This window comes from Centruroides sculpturatus, unplaced genomic scaffold, assembly GCF_000671375.1.
Source record: "Centruroides sculpturatus isolate CEXI.00-Female unplaced genomic scaffold, Cexi_2.0 scaffold226, whole genome shotgun sequence".
In the NCBI taxonomy this organism is placed as follows: Eukaryota; Metazoa; Arthropoda; class Arachnida; order Scorpiones; family Buthidae; genus Centruroides; species Centruroides sculpturatus.
This window is the reverse complement of record NW_019384525.1, coordinates 435,593-451,850: the sequence shown is the minus strand read 5'-3', so window position 1 is coordinate 451,850 and position 16,258 is coordinate 435,593. Positions and strand designations below refer to the sequence as shown.

General features: G+C 33.2%; 1 protein-coding gene across 1 annotated transcript in view; it reads left to right on the top strand.

Annotated features, from left to right (window-relative positions):
* Window positions 1-16,258, top strand: part of LOC111622855 (stress-activated protein kinase JNK-like) — a 165,286-nt gene that overhangs the window by 95,444 nt on the left and 53,584 nt on the right. Inside the window, 2 exon segments of the mRNA XM_023365288.1 lie at window positions 3,707-3,746; window positions 6,155-6,186. Coding sequence (XP_023221056.1) covers window positions 3,707-3,746; window positions 6,155-6,186 — 72 coding nt within the window.

The following is a 16,258-nucleotide window of genomic DNA, read 5'->3' as shown; positions in this document are numbered from 1 at the left end:
TTCTTATTCAACGGCCATAAAAATTATTTATATTAATGATGTCTCCAAAGATCAAGTTATTTTTCTGTGAAAAATTCGTTATCAGATATCGCAGCCGCCGTTTCGTGTGCTGTTTTGCAACGAAAACAAGTTTGAGCAACGGCGTAGTCAAACGGTGCACACTCGGTAAGTAATCCTACAATTTTTTGTTTATAGCATAGTTTATACGGATTATTCCCAAAAAATTATACATGTTTTGGAAATGTTGAGTGGAATTAGTCTAGAATCGGTTAATTTTATAGAAGAAAACCTTTCAAACAGCCTTAGTCCGTAAACTTCACATGTGTCGGGCTACGATTAGCTCATGTATTTAATGATTCCTACAACGTAAAATTTGATTAACGTGGAACGTATCTAAGTGTTATAGGGGGGTCTACCGTACAAGGCTAGCCATGTGACCACCTGTATCAATCGAAAGGATGAACTTAGTCTATCTGTAGCATGGCAGGCCTTTAGAGACGGCAACCTTTAATTAAATATCACCATCCATGCATGAGTGTGCGTGCCTCTCACAACAGGTTTCATTAAGCAAGCATTCCATTTTGTTTTAAATCTTCACGTTCTATTTTTTGAAGCATTCCATCAGATTTTTTACCTGAGGAAGAACTATTTTAAAAAACATTCAAAAATGTTTGTGAAGAAAGGTTTTTTCACACGGTTTACATCAGTAACAGGTTCCAGATTAAGTGTTGTTAGATAATTTTCCACATCTGTTCTTGAAAAGCTTTATGGAAAACTTAAAATAAAAAATTACAATTTTTCTCAACATTTATGGATTAAAAGCAAATCTTTACAAAACTGGACTTCACAAATAAATAAATATCCTCAGTACCTTTATCTAGTCCAGGAAAGTGTTTTATAGAAAAATAAACTGCTGGACTAGATAAAGATACAGTGGTTATTTATTTATTTAAGGATTGTTAAACAGCTATGAAATGAAAATTATTAAATAAAAAGTTAAATGAAAAATAAACTAAATACAAGCTACATGGGTATGGGGGGAATGAATGAATTGGATATAAATAAGTGAAAATAGAAATATACATGTAGGAAGAAGATAAGTATGGCTAAGAAACTGCACAGAAGAACCAAGTGGCAGATGTAAAGCATCTATCACGTGTGTTTAGGTTGATCCATTGTTCTTGGGTTCAATAAGACAAGGACAAAAATTAACACAATAACTTTAATGTATGGAGTTTGGGGAATAGTTCATAAGATACACAAGGATAATAAAATAGTCAATCTTATATTAATGTTTATGTTATATAATTTCCGGCAGTCTTTGGTAATCCCTTCTCACTCGCTGTTCACAATCCTGGAGTTGCCTCAATTTGATGTCTTCCTCTCAGTCCATGGTTCACTTTCTTCCAGTTCCCCTTTTTCTTTGCCCTCATCCCCATGGTTTTTTTCTTTCTTTCAACGTTACTTGTCTTTCCACTTAACAGGACGGGAGTGTCACTAATACTAAGGCAGTAAGCCAGATGGGCACACACCTGAGTCAACATAATGGAAATTGCACGTTTTTCACTAAGCCATGTAAAATTCTAATCAAGATCAATAAATGAACCACTTATCTGTCATGAAACATCTTTCTGAATTTTCTGCTTTCGCATGGTCCATTCACACAACTGGCTTTATAACTTGCTTTAACTACGTTATAAAGACCATCAAAATCTGTATGATAAATAACATTTTATTAAAAAATATACAATGCATCTTGTGGTCTCTCGTGTAAGGTCTAAAAACAACAAACTGTTTTTAATTTTTCATTTTAATCGATAAAAAAACTACTTTGATTTTTTTTATGGAAATTAATTTTCTCTTAATGTTTAATAATGTGCAAAAATATGTAGTTTTTAAACAAATATTTAGAAATACAGGTAACCCCCATATAACACGGTACTTTTATAGCACGGATTCATTCTGACACGGTTCGAGAAATGGGTAAAACCCTCGTACAACATGAAATGTAATAAATTTTTACACACTTAAGTACTAATAGTTCACGAAAATAATAATTTTCGTGAACTATTAGTACTTCAGTGTGTAAATTTTCTTTTCTCGTCTCCATACACATGGTCCTTCGCGAAAATTGTTTCAATTTTGCCATATTTCGAAGCTTCTGCTTCTGGTGTTGCCAGATGTTTTCCCCTTATTTCATAAGTGCTTAGCACCATATAAAGAAATTTATAAAGATCTTTTAACTAGAAGCGAGCAATCTATAATTACATACACTTTTTGGAAAAGGTAAAGCATGAATCTGAAAATAATGCAGAAAAATGCTCAGAGGATAACGATAACTTGCCAAAAATAAAACGCTCTCGGTTAATAGTGCTTTTAGTGATGACAAAGAAAACATTGTTTAATTTATATTAATATGTATCACTTAAGAAAATTTTAATAAAGATATTTAACTTAATTATGAAAATATAGTAGCATGTTTTTTAATTTTTGGAACCTAACCCTCCTTTTCATACTAGTTCTTTGGTTTGCATAACACAGCAATTTTTTGGAACATAACTATCGTGTTATACGGGGTTACCTGTATATGGTAAAGGTGAAAATATGTAAAAGTATATAATGTAAAGTTTACATTTTGCAACATGCATATGTTATAAAAGTTACATTCACCTATCAAGATCCCATTTCCTTGATTTCAATGCAAGGAAAGGAACATGTAAAATCATAGCTATTCTAATTCTAACCTTAGTTATTAATAAAGTGATTTAATATTTATTTATGTAAGTTTGATTTTAAAACAAATTAGATACCAGTTGTTATTTCAAGTATTTCTTTATAATAATTATTGCATTCTACCTAAGAGTGATAAGAAAATTAAAAAATACACAAACTGTATATTTTACATATTTTACTTTCTCTAAAAGTTTGTTAAATATAGAATCCCTCTACTATATTTTATGGTATTTATTAATTTTATGTTGTTGCCCAAGTTTTCAGAAATTCACAAATAATAGATGTGGCATAATTTAAGAGTGGTTATTACTTCAAGTTTTAAATATGTGATGCAGATACTATTAGAGGGTAGTTATTATTTGAAGAAAGCCATTAACTAAAATTATTTCACTTTCTTATAAGTGAAAATATAACAAAAACAAGATGTAATTTTAAAAAAAGACAAGTTTATTTGATTTTTAAAATTTATTATATTTCAAAAACTAGTTTGAGATTTGTACATGAACTCTCCAAAATAATTTTTTACCAACAATCTTCATTTTTCAAATGTTTTTGGCTGTTTGTGCAGCCTTCATCGGGATACTACAAACTGCATACAATTAGAATGCTTAATTTAAAAATTAACTTTGTACAATAAGAAAAATTTATAATTGGCATACAGTAACATATATATAATGTTACTGTAAAATCAAATATATATATTTAGCCTTATAACAAATAGGGTTAGTGTCAGGAAGGGCATCTGGGCGTAAAACCTATGCCAAAACTACATGGAATGTCTGCTAGACTACAGCTGTGTTAGGACGTCCCCACGAAGCAATGCACAGTCATGTTGCCTGAAAAGTATGTCAGAGGAGCTGGGGCTACCGAACCAAGAACAGGTTCGGATAAAGAAGTTAGTCCAGAGAGAGAGGAGGAAGAAGACAAGTATAAGAATAGGTACTTTAAACATCGGAACATTGAATGGGAAGAGTAGAAAGTTGGTGGATCTTATGCAAAGAAGGAGAGTGAATATTTTGTACCTGCAAGAGACAAGATGGAAAGGAAATAAAGCTAAAGAACTTGGTGAAGGGTACAAGCTGTTTATGAGTGGAGCAAATAAGGGAGGAAGGAATGGAGTGGTATCGTAATTGATAAAGTTCTAAAAGACAGTATCTATGAGGTTAAACGAAGGTGCGATAGAATGAGCCTTAAGTTAAATGTTGGTGGAATTTTCATTATGATTGTGTGTGTGTGCTCCTCAGCCAGGTAGTGGAGAAGAAGAAAAGACAAACTTTTGGATAGATCTTGACCAAGTTATAATATGTGTTCCTATGAACAAGAGATTAATCTGTTGGGGCAATTTAAATGGTCATGTTGGGAAGAGGAAGAATGTCAAAAGAAGAGTTCTTGAGAGATGGAGAGGGAGAAAGACTAGTCGATCATGCTGTGGCTTTTGACCTAGCGCTAGTTAACACCTACTTTGAGAAGAAAGTGAATCAACTGGTTACATACATGAGTGGAGATAGATCTAGCCAGATTGATTTTTTCTTGTACCGCAGGAAACATCTGAGTGAAGTGAGAAACAGTAAGGTGTTACAATGGAGACAGTGTTGCTGCACAACATAGAGTTCTCTTGGTGGATTGTGACTTTCTTATGGGCCATTGTAAGAATTGTGTTAGCCAGATTGAACAAAGGATCAAATGGTGGAGATTGAAAGAGGGGGGAATTAACCTTTTCTTGTCCACTTTTTTAAAAAAATGTTTAATTAAACATAAAAAATACTTAAAACTGAAAAAAAACAAAAGAAATGTGTTAATTTTGGTTAAAAAGCTTCATCATTTAGTTTCCTTTGTCTCGCCTTTCTATGAAATTTAATACCGATGACTCATTGTTTACACATCTGGATGACCTTGAGAACAGCTGGTGTCATATTTCCCGGGACATTCTCATAGACGTCTCGGGAGGAGAAGGGTTTAAAGTAGGGTGACTAGTAATTAAACCTATTTTTAAATATTTTTAAAAAATTATAATTTGTATTGTGATTTCCAACCCCCCCTAATTAATTAAACATATATATAATAAAATCTATTAATTAAAAACTATCGGAGGTCGTTTTTGACATCAGAAAGCAGCTTTAAATAACTTTACCGAAGGAAAATCGGCGCACTACAACTTTAGAACGATTAATTAATTTTGATAAAGAACTCCCATTAAAAAACATTAAAAAGCAATAAAGCGTGAAGCACACGTCATTAAAGGTTGATTAAAATCGCGATAAAATTTTTTCGCGCGGGCAAAAAATTTTGAAAAAATTTGGGGACCTAAAAAACATTCCAAAAAAAAAAAATTTCAGGGGCCCAAATGCTCTGTTTTTTTAACGCTATAAACCTTGCTCGAGTCAGACTCGAGCATGGGTTGGAAGGGGTTTTAAGGAAAGAGTTTAAGCTAAAAGTGTTAAAAGAGATCCAGTTTCCAGATGATGTACAAAAATGGTGGTTGCTGAATAGTAATAGCATTTTGAAAGTTGGAGAAGAGGTTTTGGGAAAAACTTCAGGGAAGAGATTGCCAGAAGGAAAGGAACTTTGGTGGTGAAATGCTGAAGTACAATCTGCAGTTAAACAAAAGGAAAAGAAAAGGTGGGATTTGATGGGAAAACCTGAAGATAAAGAAACTTACCATTTGGCAAATAAAATGACTAAACAGGCGGTGGCTATTGCAAAAGCAAAGGTTTTACAAGAACTTATAGTTTTCGAAAAAAAAAAGGTGGTGAAAGGCAATTGATGAGAATTGTCAAAGCAAGAGATAAGGCATCAAAAGATTTTATTTCTATTAAACTGATTAAAGATGATAAAGGAGTGGTATTACAAGATTACAAAAGGGTCAAGGAAATATGGAAAGTATATTTTAGGAATTTATTGAATGAACAAAAGCCTTAGAACTTTATATGAGAATGGAGAGGCAAATGAAGGAGTGGTGCAAGATATTAGCAGAGAAGAAGTGGAAAGTGTGCTTAGGAAAGTGAAGATGGGAAAGCAGTAGGCACTGATCGGATTTTGGTTGAGGCTTGGAGAGGTTTGGGTAAGGAGGGAATTGATATCCTCTGGGATCTTTTGAAGAAACTGGCAGCAGGAGAAGATCCCAGATGAATGGAGGAAGAGCATTCTTGTGCCAATCTTTAAAGGTAAAGGGATGTACAGAATTGTGGAAATTACAGAGGTATAAAGTTATTGCCCCATACTATGAAAATTTGGGAGAAAATTGGAAGGATTAGGCAGGAATCTGAGATTGGAGAGGAACAGTTTGGCTTTTTGCTGGGAAGGAGTATGACTGATGCTATCTTTGCTCTAAAACAGCTGATGGAAAGGCACAGGGAAATGCCAGAAGATTTGCATATGGTGTTCATAGACCTAGAAAAGGCGTATGATAGGGTACAAAGACAAGAGGTATGGAGATGTTTGAGGGAAAAGAATGTTCCAGAAAAATATGTTAGGCTTGTCATGGAAATGTACGAGGGAGCAGAGACTCAAGTTAAGAGCAGTATGGGCACTATAGAAGGTTTTTCGTTAATGTTAGTTTACATCTGGGATCAGTCCTTAGCCCTTATTTGTTTGATCTGATAATGGACGTGATGGTGTGTGACGTGAAGTGTGAGGCTTCGTGGAATATGCTGTCTGCGGATGATATTGTGCTGTGTGAACTTTCCCAAACCAAGGCTAAGAAGAAAATGGAAGTTTGAATGAAAGTTTTGGAAGAAAGGGGCATGAAGATTAGCAGAACTAAAACATTTAAAAATAAAATGACTAATTAAAATAATCAAAAACCTTAGTATTTCCAGCAACAAAGTATTTAATAAAATACTGTAAAAACGTTTTTGACTATGTTTAATAGTCGTATTCAGTTAAGCCACTTTAAAACAAAAATGAATGTAAAATAGAACGCAAGCAATACAATGGTTTAAAAATTGAAAATTAATTACAACAAAATAAAATAAAATGTAAAAAACAAAATTAAATTACAATAAAATATTAAGAAAATTAATCTTGGTAAAGAATTAAATTAAATAAAGTATTAAGAAAATTAATCATCGTGGTAAAAAGATTTCCATGCGCAGGATAGACTTTCTGCGTCTCTATGGTTGATGCATCCTTTGTTAATATGTGCCTTGTAAATTTCAAGTTTTTCAATATGTTTAAGTACTTGTTTGTCATTGGCTGTCCTAATTATGGATGCTTTGTCCCAATGTACATTAATATCTTGATGTTTAGCAAAGGCTGCAAGGACGGTGCTGTCCACGTTTTTAGTAATAGAATACTTATGTTCTTTAAGCCTCTGTTTTAAAAGTCTCATAGTGGCACCAACATAAACAAGATCTGAATTAAAACGGCAGTCACTTAAAGGAATAGAATTAAACTCCTGTACTATTGTTACGGTTTCCTTTCTTCTTATCATTTCGTAAAATTCTATAAATCGTAGGATTACAACAATAAATAACTCTTAAATTATTCTTGTGAGATAATTTTTTTAATCATCGATTGCAGGAAAGGTATATAGTTGAGAACTGCTCTTTGTCCTTGGTTCTTAGTTGTAGGTTGCTTAGCTTCTGGGTACAAATTCACTAAGTACGGCGTTAATAAACTTCTTTAGTATTCACACAAGTACTTTCGACGTGTGTATAACCGTCGTCTTCAGGCAAAAAGAACAAGTTTTTAAGAAAACGAATGTGCAGGATGTTCCAAAAGAACATAATATTTAAATTCAAACAAGCATCCGGAAATTCCGTTACGAACGTGTGAATGATTTTTGATATTTCAAATCTTTATTTTACGATGTTAGCGGCGCATGCTTGGAGATGCTACCGCGTTGGCGATACGATGTTGGGCGCATTTCGTTTTTTAGGCGCCGATACAAGGCAATCCACACCCCGGGTAGATCGAGGGTGGGAACATTGCATGCTTCTGAAGTGGCCGTGAGAAGCGCTTCCCAGATGAACACAAGCCTTCGATTGTTGCAGCATTTAATTATTGCCGTTCTGGGCCATAACGGGTTGTATCCTTGCTCGAGAACTTTTTTAGCGAGCTCTGTAGAGCATCTTCCTTTAGCTATGTCTTCCTGATGCTCAGCAAGGCGGGAGGCGAGCATTCTTGTTGTTGCTCCTATATATCTTGTAACATCACCCGTTGCCGGATTTTCTAGGTATATCGTATAAACCCCTGACTTTTCTAAAGTGGTTAGCCTGTCCTGATCGTTGCAGATACATCTGCGTAAGTTTGGTAGGGGGGTTATGGGTAGTATGAAATTATACCACCAAAATATGCGGCTGATGCGTATAGAAGTTGGTCCAAGATACGGCAATGAAGACTGGATCATGGATGCTTTTTCTTTTTTGTACAACGTGGTACATGGGTATAGGGCCTCTTTTACTTTACGGAGCACATGTTCATATTTACCATACGTAAATCCTACAAGAGATACCGCTGCTCTGATGATATCTAATTCGATATTTGTTGCTAGTTGCGTCGACGGAAGTAGTAATGCTCTTCTAACGAGTGCACTTTTCGCCTGAAGACGACGGTTATACACACGTCGAAAGTACTTGTGTGAATACTAAAGAAGTTTATTAATGCCGTACTCAGTGAATTTGTACCCAGAAGCTAGACAAATATTGGCATGAGTTTTTAAATTTATTTTTTTACGTAGGTTGCTTATTTGTTTGATTACAAAATTTAGCAATAAGAGCATTAATTTCACTTATACGATATCCCTGTTGTATAGCTATTGTACATATGTAATTTAATTCTCTATGTGTGTCAAACGTACTCGTACAGTGGGTATAGGCCCGCTTTATCCGTGATCGAAAGGCTGCATTCTTAAAATTCCGAGGATCAAAGGAATTCTTTGGTATAATATTAGGTAGATAGCTAGGCTTTCGATAAGTATCTGTCTAAATTCCCCAAATTTACTAGTTATAGACAGATCCAGAAAATTTACATTAATATCACTTTTCTGTTTCAATGATAAAGTCACACCATATGGGTTGTTATTCATTTTGTTACGGAAATATTGATCGCTATCACTATTCCTCCAAATGATGAAAACATCATCAACGTATCTTGCATATACAAGTATATCATTTATAAAGACTAGTTTACATAATAACGGGGATATCGGACTTTCCATTGGAACCCCTCCTTCTTGTAAATGTGTGTTCCCTTCAAATACAAAAAACAAAGTATAACAAATTAGGTGTGCAAGCTCTAAAATCTGTTGGTGATATAGTAGAACCTTGATTATCCGGACTAATTGGGGATGAAGGTAGTCCGGATAAGGGAAAATCCGGATAATCGAAACAAATACTTTAATTTGTCTTTTAATGATAATACAACATGTTTTATTTTCGATGACATATTGGTAATATTAAAAGTAAATACTGTATTTAAATCGTGATCAAATTTTCAAGAAACAAACGTTCGTATTGAATTTGGACTACTACTGACCAACGCTAACAGACTACCTATTGTTTAAAAGGCCCTCTGGTGGCGCAAGAAGACGGATTTTATAAAATAAAAAGCAGTTGAAACTGCATTTTTATGAATAAAAATTTGACAAACTATTTATCGTTTTATGACGAGTAAAATTTTTTCGTCGCGTTCGCGGCTTTTAAGTAATGCATAAACCTTCGAGGCGCGAGGCCCTTCGGACCGCGAGGCATAGGCGGTGGCCCACGTCGTCCATGCCTTACGCCGCCCTTGGTCATAGAAATGATGTAATTTGAATATAAATTATTTATAAATACGTATGTCAAGTTATATTTTTATTACTACGTAAAATATATTTAAGAGTTTATGACCACTGTGCTGGGTGAGACGTTGTTGAAACAAAAAAAGTTATGCATTCCATCACGTACATAAACAGTGTCGTAATTTGCCAAGTGCAAATCAGCAAAGTCATAAAATTTTTGTTTATTTTGAACAATCCGGATAATCGAAAATCCAGATAATGGAGGTTCTACTGTACTTTGTTGCATTATTAATGTTAGTAAGAAGGAAGTCTCTCAGCTTGCAAAAGCAAGGCGGTAATTTTATAGATGGAAATAGATTTAAAATCCATCACAGTCATAACTTCATTATCTTCAAGGTTAATGTTTCTGAGCTTATCTACCAGTTGAACAGAGTTATTAATAGCATATGGGTAATCTTGAATCCTTGGTCGGATAAATTTAACTAGTTGTTTCTCAATTGCAAAAGTAGGGGATCCGCATTTCTCTATAACAGGACGTATAAGACAGTCCGGCTTACAAGTTTTGCCAAAGGCGAAGATTCTCGGTGTTCTTGGTGCTTGTACAACAGAGTTCCTTTAAAAATAAAATGACTATGTCTTTTTATTTTTAAAGGAAATTTTATCATTTAGAGAAACTTTAAAATTAAAAAAAAAGAACTAAAACAGCTTATATGACTCTGAATGGTAGAGACGAGTGTAATATTAAAATCCAAAATGTGTCACTTCCTTTTGTTCCGAGTTTTAAATACCTTGGGACATTTGTAGAGATGGGAGGAGGATTGAACTCTGAGGTGCAGCATAGAATTCATTGTGGATGGATGAACTGGAGGAAGTTGAGAGGTGTGTTATGTGACAAGAAAGTTAGCTGCAATCTGAAAGGAAAATTGTGTAAATCGGTTGTTAGATCAGCAATGTTACATAAAGCTGAGACATGAGAAATAACAAGAGCCCGAGAAAGAAAGATGGAGATGGCGGAGAGATGAGAATGTTGAGATGGATGTGTGGAGTGTCAAGGAAGGATAGAATAAGGAATGATTTTAATAAAGGTTCTGTTAAGGTGAGCCCCTTGAGCAAAAAGATGCAAGAATGTAGGTTGAGGTGGGTTGGCTACATAGAGCGAAGAAGCGACAATTATGTTGGAAAGAAGATTGGAAAACTGGTAATAAAAGGAAAAAGGAAAAGAGGAAGACCAAAGATGCGTTGGAAAGATAAGGTAGAAGAAGACTTGAACCAGAGGAGACTTAAGAGAGAAGCCCTTGATAAGGAGAAATGGCAAAAACATATTAGAGAAGCATGGAAGTTTTGCTATGAAGGAACACCCCACACATAATTAGGTGTAATGTGGTTTTATTGCAAGCGCAAGTTGCGCGTGCTTTGATGGCATCGCTACAAGAGCATGGTGTTCTATTTTCGATATTAACGTTGACGTTCGAAGATTTGAATCGCATTTATTTGGTTCTTGTTCGATTTCGCACTGTTTGAATTTTTATAACAGTGGCCTGATGAAGACCCTGGTAGGGTCGAAAACGTTTGCTTAAACGAGTATTACTGGAGATTTGGAAGGTTTTTATACAGGTAGAAGGAAGTATATTACCTCCAGTATTTGATAGGAAGTTCAGTTGTTATGTTAAATACATAAAAATAATAAATTATCATAAATACTACAAAATTTTATTAGTGATTATGAAACTAAACTGATGTATTTCAAATGATGTACTTCCATGCAAATAGAAGACACTGTACTGTACATCTTTATGGTTGATGCAGATAGGGTTTTTCTCATTACTGTATATGGTTACTTTTCTAGAATTTTACTTGTGGTTTGGTTTTTGGTGGGTCTGAAGAACTTTGTTAAAATGTAGTGTTGACTGGGATAGTGGTATTCTGGGTAATAGTCTAGACTGAGGCTGGATATACAGTCGAACCTTGGTTTTCAAATGACTCATTTATTTAGCAATTTAGTTCACGAACAGAATTTCAAACTCATAATTCCACCAGTTGCTGAACAAGCTACTCTGAGAGTCAGTCACTGATTGCCAACTCTCTATACTTCATATGTTAAAGAACGTTGATGGCTCACCAATCAACGATGAGACTACAGATTCAGAAGTCAGTGTCACCGAGTTTATCTCATGTCATTAGATGTCTTGACACAAATTATTGACAACATTGCTATTTAAATTAGATTTTGATGTGCATGTGGGAAAAATACTACTATCATTTTTTGCATTTGAATTTAAATCAAATTAATAAAAACTGCATTAATTGACATTCATGTAATATAAATGGCATCCAAGAATTTGTTTCAAGATGCTTAAGTTAAATTAAATAATAAAAATTTATTAATATAATATAATATTAATATTTAGTACACTCATTGCCATAAAAATTAGCATATTATATAAGTTATATTAATATTAGTTTTGAGTAGCTCATATGCTATACGAAAAAAATTTAAACTTAGTAGCATACGAACCACTCAAAAAGCAGATAATTTTTTCAACGTGCTAGTGTATCAATTGAGTGGTTTTAGATACTGGCACGCAACATGATCTGCAATTGAGGGAATATGCCTTCCAGGTGGTGTTTTAAGGAAAAGTGGCCCCTATTTGGACATTATCAACACAAAGGAAACCTGGAAAATGCACAAGTCAACTCATTGGCCCAAGTGCCAACCCTAGCCAACTACCACTGTTTAGTGGCTAGTATTGCACCAGTAGCTAAGAAGATCGAATCCTCTTAGCCATTGGTGTTGGATGGAGAAGATACACACGTGATTCTACAGGAAAATTTTTTGCAGCAATCTTGACTGGAATCCTTCATGGCAACAGTCTGTCTGCTCAGTCGTCTGGCTGGCTATCAATGTATGAGAAAAACAATAAATATATATAATAGCTCATATAAACATCATAGTAGCTCAGAATATACATGTAAAGATGGAACCTGTACTTTACTAATAAAGATAATAGGATCTCTAGATCATTTTAAGTGAAAAATGAGAAATTCTAGTCTTGTATAAAATAAAATAAAAAACTGCTAAAGGAAAAAAAAAAGAAAATGAGTTTCTAAAATTAAAAATTTCTTAATAATAAATGAAAGTGAACAAGCTGTCTATTGGCATCACAAGATTTAATTACTGAGAACAAAATACAGCACTTTCATCAGTTTATAATCATCATCCTCAGGTACTGTGGCAGTTAGAACACAACACTTCAAAAAATACGAGTAGAACATACGGTGCTTTAGTGTTTTTAGTTTTTGTCTAAATAAGGTTTTTGTATTTGTGTCAATTAGTTTTGTTTATATTAAGTTTGTTAATTTTATAAACCATTTTCATTGTATATTGCATTTCTTCTGTAATGATATGTAGTTTTGTATTTAAAAAAAGTTTTATGTTCCGTGCTCATGCACATATTGCAAATTGAAAATATGCTCTATTCATTTGTTCAAATTGTTCATTTTTATTTGTTTTTAAGAAGTGGCATCACTTATTTTTTTTCTTTAAAAATTTCCTTTCAGAAAATTAAAACAGCCAGAAATCTTATATTTTTAGAAATTGTCTCAGATAAAACCAATAAAAATGAGAGTGTAATAAAAAAAGAAAAAATGTATATTCAATATATAGTCAACTTTCGTAATTAGGTACTGGTATAATATACACCACTCTCTCTTCAACCTTAAATAACCAGTAAAATATTTTAAACAAATGAAGCCTATCTGCCTGAAGAAGACCTGAAATAACGGTCGAAAACGTTTGTAGCATTTGTTTAAAATATTTTACTGGTTATTTAAGGTTGAAGAGAGAGTGGTCAATATATAGTCTTCAGTGAATTTGTAAAACTAACCTATGCTTTAAACTGAAGAGGAACATAAGTGTCCAAACTACATATTTAATAAAATAGAAAAGCCAAAACAAGATCTCTTGGTGTCCAAGTGAAAACATTTCAAAAGGTGTGATAAGTCCTCTGACTATAAGCTGATATAAAACCTTAATCACCATTAAATTTTAAAACAAAGACGAGCTATTATTTATTGTGGCATTGTCACATGCTGGGCTACAATTTTTAATTTATTTAAAATATTTGCTCTCCACCTCAAATGAATCGTGACTTGACCCTGTACATCATACATTTCCTGTTAGCAATCAAGTTGTGCTGGTCACCTGTCTAACTCCTTTCAGGGGGAAATTTTTGGATCAAAATAACATGACTTCCAGTTTTCATCAGAAGTTCGCATATAGTTAATCTGGGCCTCCTGCCCTTGAGCACCAGATAGGTAAAGCCTGTATTTTGCCTAACTCTGTTTTTCAGATTCATCCTTTCCTTCTGAAGGTGTTTTTAATTTCAATTTAATTAAACAAAAAAACAATAAAAAAATACTTAAAACTGAAAAAAATGACATAAATGCATTAATTTTGAACTGAAAGCTTTCAAGTGTAATATCCTTTGTCTTGCCTTTCCATGAAATTTGACACTGATGAGTTATCTTGTTTACAACTGGATGACCTTGAGAACAGCTGATGTCTTCTTTTGCGGGACATTTACATAGATGCCTGAGGGGATGAAGGGTTTAAAGTAGAGTGAATACTAGCTGGACGTATATTTCTAAATATTTTGCAAAAATTACACTTTTTATTTGATTTTCGACCCCCAACTTAATTAAACGTATCTACTATATAAAGCTGAAAAACTGGGTTCTGTCACAACAGCCACTAGGGACAACCCTAGCTATTATTTAAATTAACAATAAATTCAGTATATTATTATTTGATGTGGTGTTTTGCATTTTTGGCTGCGTTTTAGTAGGGTATGCCATGAGAAATTCAGTATATTATTATTTTTATTTGTAATAGGAATTTATACCATGGAATGACATCACTGCTGCTAGAACGTTTACTAGGGGGCATCTTGGGCTACTAGAATAGAAGGATTCGAAGTATGAATTAATCTAATAATCTTAATCTTTGTTGTTGTTTTTTGCCCTGGTAATGCCTGGCTCATCTGCTGGTATATAATAAAATCTGTTAATTAAAAAAATTAAAAACCTGTTGGATGTCATTTTTGGCATCAGAAAGTAGCTTTAAGTAACTTTACCGAAGTGAAATCCATACACTAGAACTTTAGAAAGATGAATGTAATTTGATATCAAAATGCCATTAAAAAAAACAATTAAGTATTAATCGTGTGTCATTAAAGGTTAATCAAAATTGCTATAAAAATTTTTCGTGCAGGTAAAAAATTTTGAAAAAATTTGGAGACTTGAAAAACATCCGAAAATCAATAAAAAAAAAAAAAAAAAAAATTTCCATGGCTGGAATACCCGCTTTTTATGTAATGCTATGTAAACTGACCAAGTTATCTCAGGATTGGGAAGGAAGGGGTTTTAAGGAAAGACAGACAGTGGATGACAATGGGAATTTATAGGTCTTCAATTTTTTCAAATTGCAACCCAAATATCTTTGAAATTTGTTCTTGAAAGCTTCATATGTCACTATGTTGTTTAAACAAGAATGCAAAGTGCAGACACAATCATAAAAAGTTTATGGTGTGGCTTCAAAGTGCCAAGCTTATCTTTGCCAAAGAGAAACTCCCAAGAAAAATTTGACTCTCATTTCAGGTGTCATAATTTTTGCTCAGTGCAATATTTTTTATCTTGTTTATTATTGCTTATACCCTGTATAACATAATTTGGTCTTAAAACAGTCAATAGAAGCACAATGAAAAAATAAAACAGAGATCAGAATCTAACTGCAACAAACTAAAGGAGGAAACAAAGCAAAAACTGCAAAATGTAATTAATAGGATTGTACTTTTAAAATGCAGTCTATTTTAAACCACTTATCGAACATTTTCGGTTAAATTAACAGAGCTTCTTCAGGATCGAACTAACAGTATTTAAATTTGCCAAACGGAAATTCCAAAACTTATGCTTTACAATCTTCTCAGATTCGATTATGCATGTCCATTTGTTCTTTATTTATAAGGTATTTGGAGTTTATTAATTGGTTATAGTAATGCAGGTAGAGATTTAATAATAGGATTGTTCCAGTTTATTATTGACTGGTTTAATTTCTTGGGACAAGATTGTACACATCAGTTCATGATAACTGGTATATATCTTTTCAAACTTCATATTTTAAAATTCTACAATATACTTGAGTTTAGTCTACTGTTGGTTGGAAATTAACTATTCTCGCAGTAACCACAGCTAGAGAAACTATTTCGCAAACCAATTTATTACTTCATTCATTAATCAAATCATTGATTTTCATTTATTGTATTTAAATTTTTTTTTAATGATTAAATTTAAATCAATTTTTATAATTAACTAACAAAGGTGGAAATTTTTTTGGCTGATTAAGATGTGTGTATCTTTATGTACTCAAAAGTTATGTACTCAAAAGATTGTTCGATTTGTTGTAATCAAAGATGAATCAATACTATCTGGATTGTTAAAATGACTTCAATTTTAAAACTATGAAACTTCAGATTCCATGAGCAATGCTTTACAATATATTGAATATATATTCAAAAGACTGAGCAAGGGTGAATCTAGCTTATGGATACGAATTCACTGAGTTCAGCGTTAATAAAGTTTCTTTAGCATTAACACAAGCACTTTCGACGAATGTATAATCGTCGTCTTTAGGTGAAAAGAATAAAATTTTAACAAGACAAACGTGCAGGATATTCCAAAGGAACAAAATATTTAAAATTCAAACAGGCATCTGGAAATTCCGTTAAGAACGTGCAAATAATTTTTTTT